Source organism: Stegodyphus dumicola, chromosome 5 (genome assembly GCF_044657685.1).
Source record: "Stegodyphus dumicola isolate Sdum_Otavi_A_Nest chromosome 5, ASM4465768v1".
In the NCBI taxonomy this organism is placed as follows: domain Eukaryota; kingdom Metazoa; phylum Arthropoda; class Arachnida; order Araneae; family Eresidae; genus Stegodyphus; species Stegodyphus dumicola.
Window position 1 is genome coordinate 117,930,795 of NC_140772.1, and position 12,228 is coordinate 117,943,022.

The window sequence follows — 12,228 nt, forward strand, 5'->3', positions numbered from 1 at the left end:
AGTGCGGAAGCAAGGAAATCTTATTATCAAAAGTTTACTCTCATTTCCTCACTGCCTAGCAATTTTAATTTAAAGAGTCAATTTTATTTGGCGGATATAATTCACTTTGTGTTGTTTTTAATGTTAATGCGAAAAGGAATTTATTTTATGCATTTTATAACAGTACTTTCATTGTGTTCTGCTATTTTTCGAAATTATTCACAAAATAATTACTTACTTACATGCACGGTACTTAGCGTCGTATTACAGATGATGCTATTTTTCCATAACCACGTTCTGGTTACACAGAATAAGTTTTTTTTAGTTATTATAACTTTACAAATGGCGTATTACATTACAACACTGAACTTTTTCTTACATGTTTTCTTTATGTAAATTTCTGAAATTATTTTTAAAAAATATTATAGTAGATCTTTTCTTTCCGCAAATTATGTCACACTTTTACGTATAATATATTTGTGTTATTAAAGTAACCCAATTTCCTATTTAGGAGAATTAGTTCGAGAAAAATTTCTTCTAGTTCATGTTATGTTATTTGAATATGGCAAAACAAACGATGGCTGCCTGCTTAAGAGAAGGGATGCCTTTGTGGAGGATTTTTAAGGGAAACTATCTCGTATTCACTTTACATATTAAGAAAAACATGAAAAACTACTATTCAAAAGTATTTCTTACTTGAGAGATTAACAGAATATAATTATGGTATTATTTTTTAAATAGATACATAAATTATTTAAATGATAACAGTATAAAAATAAGGAAATTACATTTCATCATTACCAATGTATGAAGGAAGTTAAAATCTCACTTGTGGCAAAAGTGAGTAAATTAAAATATTAATTTGTCTCCAAAAGTACTAATTACTTCGTGTTATAGAAAAACCGAATTTCAAATTGTATTTTAAGAAAATTTAACTTATTGCAGAAAATTTTATTAATGTAATATAAATTACTATAAATTGAAATGTAAATTTAAGCCTCACCAATAAACTTTATTTGAAATAATAATTTTACTTTAAATTAATAAATTTCACTTCTGCAAAAAAGATATTTTATTTTGTTATTAGAAATTTAAAAATTACATCTTATCCTCTAATTACGTCTAATTTAATTATCTAACCTAATTACATCTAGTTTTGCTTTAACGTATCTCCTGTAGAAACAGACAATGAAAAGATATTAATTTCTGCAATCGTGTTTAAAAATCATAGAAAAATTAAGTAAGGAAGCTTTCACAAAGAAATTAAAAAATTTCATCCTGTTAACTTGGAAATTTGCATATTATAAAACACTGATTCATTAAAGTGAAGTCTTTGTCACCATCCAGGGCAAGAAAAACTGATTTTAAGGTAAAATATAACTTCATGGAATTCTTTTTATTGGGACAGAAGTCAGTTCTCTGCTACGTTTAAAAAAAAATAAATTTCTTCGAAAATTTGTTTATAACAGAAAGCCAATTCCTGGAGAGTCAATCGAAGGATCCGAAAACTGTATAATTGCGCTGTCTTTTACTGTAAGACAAAAAAATATTTCTTTGGATGTAAGAGGAGGAGTTTTATATTTTCGTTATCTTTTAATTTTAACAAAAGTTGTAAATTTATTCCTACAAAATTAAATAGTGGAATTACTTGTATTTTCATAAATACAGCCAATTTCAATGTGAACTTAAGTAAATAACTGAAATTCAGTTTTAATTGCGTAGAGTCTAAAATGAAATGCATAAACACGCGTGTTTTCATACTTATTGTGCTAAGAGTAAATTGGAAAAAAAAAAAAAAAAAAACTATTTAAAAAATATTAAAGAAATCTTATAATCTATTTCTCTTTATTTAAAAATATACCAAGGAAAATGTTTCTGCAATTCCTATTTAGTAAAAAAAAAAAAAAAAAAAAAATCAATATTAAAGCATTGCATTGATGCGTTTTTGACACTTTGCAGTTAAAAGATGTAAATTTATTCCTACAAAATTAAATAGTGGAATTACTTGTATTTTCATAAATACAGCCAATTTCAATGTGAACTTAAGTAAATAACTGAAATTCAGTTTTAATTGCGTAGAGTCTAAAATGAAATGCATAAACACGCGTGTTTTCATACTTATTGTGCTAAGAGTAAATTGGAAAAAAAAAAAAAAAAAAAAAAAAAAAAAAAAACTATTTAAAAAATATTAAAGAAATCTTATAATCTATTTCTCTTTATTTAAAAATATACCAAGGAAAATGTTTCTGCAATTCCTATTTAGTAAAAAAAAAAAAAAAAAAAAAAAAAAAAAAATCAATATTAAAGCATTGCATTGATGCGTTTTTGACACTTTGCAGTTTGAAATTTCACACTTTCAATTTTCTGCTGCCAAAATTATTCAAAAAACATCTTCCATTGGTGAATTGGATTTTTTAGAGGCATTTCACATTCAAAAAATAAATCTTTGTCTTCTAGTTAACAACCCTACTTCCAATTCATCTTTGCCTTCAGCCTTTAAAAATATTATGTTGTAGTTCTGATTTCATCAACAGAGCACAGTAGCTTATCTCCTGTCCAGGTTAATCATTATATCATATCTCGTTCATTTGCGCTTTTGCAGCTGAGGATGATGGTTCGGTAAAAGTGATTTGAAAATTTGAAAATATAACACTAATTTTTGTTGTTTGACTTTTAAATTAATATTTGTTCAGTATTACAGATTAAGCAAAAAAATTGATAATTTGGAAATTAAGATCGGAATTAAATAATTTGGCAACTATCATTGTGTTGATTTACAAATCGTTTAATTCAAAAAGAAACATTTCGTTATATAACAAAATATTCGAATAGGTAAATTGACTACAAACAGTGACCGACTAAAACGGTTTTTCTTGCATCCTATTATCAAAATAACTTAATCTCTTTTTGTGGAAGAAAAGCAATGGAAAAGCAAAGAGAAATGGAGAACAGAAAGCAGTATTAAAAGCTAAACAATTAAAAAAATATTCCAAGACAAATGGAATTTTTTAATGTATTTCTGTTTAGAATAAGGGTAAAAAGGTATTAAATTAAGAAATATAGTTATTATTATAAGAAATATAGTTAATATAAATATTGCAAGCCAAAGAGGATTTTTTAAATATTTCTTTTTTGAATGAGGGAGAAAAGATATTAAATTAAGAAATATAGTTAAATTTTAAGAAGTTATAATAAGAACTCAGATTTTTAATACAGTTTAGAAATTTTGGAAAAATATGATGTGTCTTTAAATATTAAATTCTAAAGAATAAATGCAAAATTATGCAGCTTCTGAGCAGGTAATACTTAAAAGTATTTGCAATTTAATAAACTTACAAAATGTCCGTATGATCACTTTTGCATCATATATACTATGTCCTGCATTTTCTGTATACTATGGTTCATATATATATGTAATAAACATAAAAGGATTACAGTTACATAAGCTTAATATGGTGAGATAAAACCTTAGTACGACTGAGAAAATTTCAAATGACTACATTGAAAATTTTCAATAATGTAAAAATTTCAAATATTATGGAAATATTTTAATAACTTGAAGAGTGTAATTCTTTACCGGATCACTAAAACATTGTTGTAGTTACCTGTTCACTAAAATAGGAGAATATCACGCTAATCATTCAGAAAGTAATCCTGTATCGCGTGACATTCTTTTGCATCTTTAGTGACATTACATTCATGGTACTTAATTAGGTTGCATTCATGTCACTCTTTGGCGTTATATTAAAGCCTTAATGAATGTCAAAGTGTGACTTCACAACAACGTTGCTGCGTTGTTGTGAAGTCACACTGCGACGTAACTTCAATAGCACAATGTGACTTCACATCAACGTCAAAATATGACATCACAAAAAGCGGACATTAAGCCATATCTACAACATTACTACGACAATGAGATCGTTACAGTGTGACACGTTTGCAATGTCATAATGACCTTGACGTGCTGTTTTTGGAACTACTGCTCAACTGCCTTTTGAATTTTACAGATAACTGAGTCCCTGATACCGGAAGTTTACCGAAAAATGTGTACTTTTTCCCATGATGCCTTTCGAAATCGCTGATGCAATGTAAGGTTACCAGAATAAATTTTAGAGCCAAGTGCATTGTTCAAAAGTAGCCAAGCTTTTGTTCAATCTGTCGTTGTTCGTAGTAGTATTGTTAATATTAGGTCGTTCGGCGTGTTGTAACGGGCTTGTAATTTTGAAGTTTTTATAACTTGTAATCGACTATGAAGGTTCTGATAACCGGTGATTCCATGATTAAATATATGTACCAATATTTACCGTCTCAGCTGTATGATAATAAACTGCATGCTCTCGCGTTTCCGGGCATAACAATAGAAAGGTTGACCAAAAAAATTTCATCCTTTAATGAATACGATTGTATCCTTTCTCATGTAGGGACCAATAATATGGATTCTACTGTGGATGACAGTGTTTTAAAATATAAAAGTTTAATTCGGGAAGTGAGTAGAGTGAATCCGTATGCGCGGGTAGTCATATCAGGAATTTTGCCCAGAGTGGATTCGAAGTATTTAACTTATAATGAGAGAGACGAATTGCGACCTCGACTGCGCTCTGTCAACAACAAGTTCTCAGTTTGATGAAAAAATGATTGATCTCTGTGAAGAGCTGGATAATGTAACCTTCTGCATGTCATCTCGTGACTGGAGTGGATGCATGGCTCTGGATGGGCTGCATTTGAATTCAGCAGGAACACGGCAGTTAGCTACACTGTTTGTTCAAGTTTTGACGCAACTTTTAACTGAGAGTTCCAAAAGTACCAGTAAAATAGAGCTTCGAAGTTCATTGAATTTTCCTCCTCTCTGTGATGGCGGCAGCGATATTTTAACATCTTCAGCCTCTCCTCTGTATTCTGAAGTTGTTGCTGAATCAGCTCTGTCGAGGTATGTATATATATATATATATAATTTCTTTCCTTCTTCGAAATTCAAACACAAAGAAATATTTTTACAGCAAGGCATTAAATATTTAAGCAATCTGTTTGTCAGCCAAGCTATGAATTTCTGAATCATACTAAGCAACTGTTGAACTATCAAAATCTTTATTCATTTTTCTTTTTAAAGTAATGAAATTTGACAAGTAAAATTCAGTGCCTAAGAATACAAATTGTATATTGTTTTCTTGAAAAAACTTAATGCTTCCTTGATAAAGCAGCTATTGCATTTAGTTGTGACAGCTGGAGAACGTAATCGCCCAGTCAATAACATTCAAATTTCTAATGTTCTCAAAGGCTTATGTAGTGGCTTCTTTAATGAGGAATTTTTATCTGTCATGGATCATTTCAGTGCAGAGGCAGATTACAGAACAAGAGGCCCAAGACTGAGTTCCTTATTTTATTATATATGTGCTTATTATTCTTCCCAACACTGTAAAATTCAAATTTTCTTTGTTGATGACACAACTATTCTCATGCAAGTTCAAACACTAGAAAAAAAAATCCATATTCAACTGCAAAATTATTTCTGTTTGTAGAAATATGGTTAGAGATACTCAGTGCAAAGTTCTGTTTCACGCAAAAAAAAGTTTAACTTGCTATCCATTCCCATGTTATTTCAAGGCTACAATGCAAGAAATCACATTTGCATGTAATCTACTTGATAATAAACACACTTTTAAATTTCACTTTGCCAAACTCTGAAATAAATTCTTTATTTCTGTGGCAAGCTTGAGATATTTTCTTGGAAAATAAGTAATTTTTCCATTCACAATAAAAAATTAGGCAAGTAAATTTTATTTGTCTTATATGTTCTGTTGGGATTACACAGGTGATAAACATCAATTTGTTTCAAACTGTAGCTGTTTAAAAGACATTAACCTTGTGACTACAGATCACTTTCATGCACAAAGAATTACAATCAGATAAATATTTGTGTGTGTTTATAATAAATCTTTTTAAAGTGCATCACTTTGAAATCAGTCCTTGTCCTATGATTCTAACATGCTGCAAATGACGCATCTATTAAGATAACGGCAAATTTGAAAGTGAATGATGAAGTACAGAGAATTTTTATATGTACATGTAGGATATTTTGGTACAAAAGAATCAGTCCTTTGCCAGTCTTAATTTAATAAATGGCATTTTTGCTAGTGATTAGTATGTATTTCTTCTGGTTTCTGAAAATCTGAACGTCATAAATGGCTGAGTTTATTAACTATATGCATTATTGTTAGTGTTTATGTATATATGTTATAACTTACCAGCTGCTCATTTAATATTTGTTAAGAAAATAATACAGCCTACTAGGCAGTTAATCTTCTGATTGCTGAAAATATTGCCTAAAGTCACTGCAGAGGAGAGCATCTTCTAATAAATCATCACTGCTGAGGGGAGAAAACGCATCCCCCCATGGCCTTAATTTTTGCATAGCTGTCAAACTTACCTCAGAAACTGTGTGGCTGTTCTATTTAATAAATTGCTTATGGAAAAATAGTATTTAAACAGTAACATATATAAGCTACAGAATAAAGGGAAAAAACAGCATACAGGATAGTTTACAGTGCATTTTACAGCTTGACTTTAGCTTTGATGCTCTAAAATAGTTTTTTTACAAAATAATGCAGAAAAGTGTAATGATAATTATTTTATTCCACAGGAAACTGCCATCACAGTTGAATGTGAAAGCTCCTTCAGAAACTGAACAGCAACTTCAAACAAGGTAGCTTTTTTATGCAAATGCATGAAGTACTACAGAATCTATAAATTTTTGTTCATGAACTCTTTGCTCTAAATTGATATTTATTATACTTCATTGCATATAAATTAATTTTTTAAACAGAGAATTTCAACAGTGTTCATCTGCTGCTGTTACTCAAAAGAACCTAAAGGAAAATTCTGAATTGTCTTCTTTCTTGAGGTAAATGATAATTCATTAGTGGTGAATCGTAATCATTTGTACCCTATGCGGCATCCGTTTTTCATAACAGTTATTCCTTTTTAGTAATTTTGAGATTTCATGAATTATTAAAGAATTGGTAAATTTCTTTTTGTGCAACGGTAAACAAGATATGTTTCCTCCACCTTTCAGGAAATCTGCTCATCCAGATCCTAATGGTTGGATTCATGTAGGGCGAAAACGTTTCACTCAAAATATAGAACAGTGTTGTCAGTTGAGGTGAGATATTGTTTCTAACTTTCCAAGGACAATAAATTAGAGCTTTTATCAAGATTAATTTCTTAGGATGTGGATATGAAATTACTCATAAACATAATGCTTCTATCTCCCATAGGAAGCCTTGCCTGGTTTCACCAAAGAATGTAGCATCTTTGAACTGTAAAACGTATCCAAGGTAAATCATAAATTCTTGTATGCTTAATCAAACATTATTATTTATATTTTTGCAAGTCGTGTACATTTCATTAAATTATTATTCTTCATTTCATATAAATTAATTTTTTTAACAGAGAATTTCACCAATGTTCATCTGTAGCTGTTACTCAAAAGAACCTAAAGGAAAATTCTGAATTGTCTTCTTTCTTGAGGTAAATGATAATTCATTAGTGGTGAATCGTAATCATTTGTACCCTATGCGGCATCCGTTTTTCATAACAGTTATTCCTTTTTAGTAATTTTGAGATTTCATGAATTATTAAAGAATTGGTAAATTTTTTTTTGTGCAACGGTAAACAAGAGTATGTTTCCTCCACCTTTCAGGAAATCTGCTCATCCAGATCCTAATGGTTGGATTCATGTAGGGCGAAAACGTTTCACTCAAAATATAGAACAGTGTTGTCAGTTGAGGTGAGATATTGTTTCTAACTTTCCAAGGACAATAAATTAGAGCTTTTATCAAGATTAATTTCTTAGGATGTGGATATGAAATTACTCATAAACATAATGCTTCTATCTCCCATAGGAAGCCTTGCCTGGTTTCACCAAAGAATGTAGCATCTTTGAACTGTAAAACGTATCCAAGGTAAATCATAAATTCTTGTATGCTTAATCAAACATTATTATTTATATTTTTGCAAGTCGTGTACATTTCATTAAATTATTATTCTTCATTTCATATAAATTAATTTTTTGAACAGAGAATTTCAACAGTGTTCATTTGCTGCTGTTACTCAAAAGAACCTAAAGGAAAATTCTGAATTGTCTTCTTTCTTGAGGTAAATGATAATTCATTAGTGGTGAATCGTAATCATTTGTACCCTATGTAGCTTCCGTTTTTCATAACAGTTATTCCTTTTTAGTAATTTTGAGATTTCATGAATTATTAAAGAATTGGTAAATTTCTTTTTGTGCAACGGTAAACAAGATATGTTTCCTCCACCTTTCAGGAAATCTGCTCATCCAGATCCTAATGGTTGGATTCATGTAGGGCGAAAACGTTTCACTCAAAATATAGAACAGTGTTGTCAGTTGAGGTGAGATATTGTTTCTAACTTTCCAAGGACAATAAATTAGAGCTTTTATCAAGATTAATTTCTTAGGATGTGGATATGAAATTACTCATAAACATAATGCTTCTATCTCCCATAGGAAGCCTTGCCTGGTTTCACCAAAGAATGTAGCATCTTTGAACTGTAAAACGTATCCAAGGTAAATCATAAATTCTTGTATGCTTAATCAAACATTATTATTTATATTTTTGCAAGTCGTGTTCATTTCATTAAATTATTATTCTTCATTTCATATAAATTAATTTTTTGAACAGAGAATTTCACCAATGTTCATCTATAGCTGTTACTCAAAAGAACCTAAAGGAAAATTCTGAATTGTCTTCTTTCTTGAGGTAAATGATAATTCATTAGTGGTGAATCGTAATCATTTGTACCCTATGCGGCATCCATTTTTCATAACAGTTATTCCTTTTTAGTAATTTTGAGATTTTATGAATTATTAAAGAATTGGTAAATTTCTTTTTGTGCAACGGTAAACAAGATGCTTCCTCCACCTTTCAGGAAATCTGCTCATCCAGATCCTAATGGTTGGATTCATGGCCGAAAACGTTTCACACAAAATATAGAACAGTGTTGTCAGTTGAGGTGAGATATTGTTTCTAACTTTCCAAGGACAATAAATTAGAGCTTTTATCAAGATTAATTTCTTAGGATGTGGATATGAAATTACTCATAAGCATAATGCTTCTATCTCCCATAGGAAGCCTTGCCTGGTTTCACCAAAGCATGTAGCATCTTTGAACTGTAAAACGTATCCAAGGTAAATCATAAATTCTTGTATGCTTAATCAAACATTATTATTTATATTTTTGCAAGTCGTGTACATTTCATTAAATTATTATTCTTCATTTCATAAAAATTAATTTTTTTAACAGAGAATTTCACCAATGTTCATCTGTAGCTGTTACTCAAAAGAACCTAAAAGAAAATTCTGAATTGTCTTCTTTCTTGAGGTAAATGATAATTCATTAGTGGTGAATCGTAATCATTTGTACCCTATGCGGCATCCATTTTTCATAACAGTTATTCCTTTTTAGTAATTTTAAGATTTCATGAATTATTAAAGAATTGGTAAATTTCTTTTTGTGCAACGGTAAACAAGATGTTTCCTCCACCTTTCAGGAAATCTGCTCATCCAGATCCTAATGGTTGGATTCATGGCCGAAAACGTTTCACACAAAATATAGAACAGTGTTGTCAGTTGAGGTGAGATATTGTTTCTAACTTTCCAAGGACAATAAATTAGAGCTTTTATCAAGATTAATTTCTTAGGATGTGGATATGAAATTACTCATAAGCATAATGCTTCTATCTCCCATAGGAAGCCTTGCCTGGTTTCACCAAAGCATGTAGCATCTTTGAACTGTAAAACGTATCCAAGGTAAATCATAAATTCTTGTATGCTTAATCAAACATTATTATTTATATTTTTGCAAGTCGTGTACATTTCATTAAATTATTATTCTTCATTTCATATAAATTAATTTTTTTAACAGAGAATTTCACCAATGTTCATCTGTAGCTGTTACTCAAAAGAACCTAAAGGAAAATTCTGAATTGTCTTCTTTCTTGAGGTAAATGATAATTCATTAGTGGTGAATCGTAATCATTTGTACCCTATGCGGCATCCATTTTTCATAACAGTTATTTCTTTTTAGTAATTTTGAGATTTCATGAATTATTAAAGAATTGGTAAATTTCTTTTTGTGCAACGGTAAACAAGATATGTTTCCTCCACCTTTCAGGAAATCTGCTCCTGCAGATCCTAATGGTTGGATTCACGTAGGGCGAAAACGTTTCACTCAAAATATAGAACAGTGTTGCCAGTTTAGGTGAGATATTGTTTCTATCTTTCCAAGGACAATAAATTAGAGCTTTTATCAAGATTAATTTCTTAGGATGTGGATATGAAATTACTCATAAACATAATGCTTCTATCTCCCATAGGAAGCCTTGCCTGGTTTCACCAAAGAATGTAGCATCTTTGAACTGTAAAACGTATCCAAGGTAAATCATAAATTCTTGTATGCTTAATCAAACATTATTATTTATATTTTTGCAAGTCGTGTACATTTCATTAAATTATTATTCTTCATTTCATATAAATTAATTTTTTTAACAGAGAATTTCACCAATGTTCATCTGTAGCTGTTACTCAAAAGAACCTAAAGGAAAATTCTGAATTGTCTTCTTTCTTGAGGTAAATGATAATTCATTAGTGGTGAATCGTAATCATTTGTACCCTATGCGGCATCCGTTTTTCATAACAGTTATTCCTTTTTAGTAATTTTGAGATTTCATGAATTATTAAAGAATTGGTAAATTTTTTTTTGTGCAACGGTAAACAAGAGTATGTTTCCTCCACCTTTCAGGAAATCTGCTCATCCAGATCCTAATGGTTGGATTCATGTAGGGCGAAAACGTTTCACTCAAAATATAGAACAGTGTTGTCAGTTGAGGTGAGATATTGTTTCTAACTTTCCAAGGACAATAAATTAGAGCTTTTATCAAGATTAATTTCTTAGGATGTGGATATGAAATTACTCATAAACATAATGCTTCTATCTCCCATAGGAAGCCTTGCCTGGTTTCACCAAAGAATGTAGCATCTTTGAACTGTAAAACGTATCCAAGGTAAATCATAAATTCTTGTATGCTTAATCAAACATTATTATTTATATTTTTGCAAGTCGTGTACATTTCATTAAATTATTATTCTTCATTTCATATAAATTAATTTTTTTAACAGAGAATTTCACCAATGTTCATCTGTAGCTGTTACTCAAAAGAACCTAAAGGAAAATTCTGAATTGTCTTCTTTCTTGAGGTAAATGATAATTCATTAGTGGTGAATCGTAATCATTTGTACCCTATGCGGCATCCGTTTTTCATAACAGTTATTCCTTTTTAGTAATTTTGAGATTTCATGAATTATTAAAGAATTGGTAAATTTCTTTTTGTGCAACGGTAAACAAGATATGTTTCCTCCACCTTTCAGGAAATCTGCTCATCCAGATCCTAATGGTTGGATTCATGTAGGGCGAAAACGTTTCACTCAAAATATAGAACAGTGTTGTCAGTTTAGGTGAGATATTGTTTCTATCTTTCCAAGGACAATAAATTAGAGCTTTTATCAAGATTAATTTCTTAGGATGTGGATATGAAATTACTCATAAACATAATGCTTCTATCTCCCATAGGAAGCCTTGCCTGGTTTCACCAAAGAATGTAGCATCTTTGAACTGTAAAACGTATCCAAGGTAAATCATAAATTCTTGTATGCTTAATCAAACATTATTATTTATATTTTTGCAAGTCGTGTACATTTCATTAAATTATTATTCTTCATTTCATATAAATTAATTTTTTTAACAGAGAATTTCACCAATGTTCATCTGTAGCTGTTACTCAAAAGAACCTAAAGGAAAATTCTGAATTGTCTTCTTTCTTGAGGTAAATGATAATTCATTAGTGGTGAATCGTAATCATTTGTACCCTATGCGGCATCCGTTTTTCATAACAGTTATTCCTTTTTAGTAATTTTGAGATTTCATGAATTATTAAAGAATTGGTAAATTTTTTTTTGTGCAACGGTAAACAAGAGTATGTTTCCTCCACCTTTCAGGAAATCTGCTCATCCAGATCCTAATGGTTGGATTCATGTAGGGCGAAAACGTTTCACTCAAAATATAGAACAGTGTTGTCAGTTGAGGTGAGATATTGTTTCTAACTTTCCAAGGACAATAAATTAGAGCTTTTATCAAGATTAATTTCTTAGGATGTGGATATGAAATTACTCATAAA

General features: G+C 30.0%; 1 protein-coding gene across 1 annotated transcript; it reads left to right on the plus strand.

The window, feature by feature from the left end:
- The first annotated feature begins 4,194 nt into the window (after nt 1-4,194).
- LOC146997209 (uncharacterized) lies at nt 4,195-7,252 on the plus strand. Its single transcript, XM_085816354.1, has 2 exons — nt 4,195-4,906; nt 6,617-7,252. Exons 1-2 carry the CDS (start codon nt 4,545-4,547, stop codon nt 6,681-6,683), a joined length of 429 nt encoding a protein of 142 aa, XP_085672480.1. The 5' UTR covers nt 4,195-4,544; the 3' UTR covers nt 6,684-7,252.
- The last annotated feature ends 4,976 nt before the right edge of the window (nt 7,253-12,228 follow it).

Bases quoted from the DNA above. Each gene is read 5' to 3' on its own strand.
- LOC146997209 (XM_085816354.1), top strand. From the start codon at position 4,545: ATGAGAGAGACGAATTGCGACCTCGACTGCGCTCTGTCAACAACAAGT. The intron at 4,907-6,616 runs GTATGTATATAT...TTTATTCCACAG, and splicing joins GCTGAATCAGCTCTGTCGAG to GAAACTGCCATCACAGTTGA.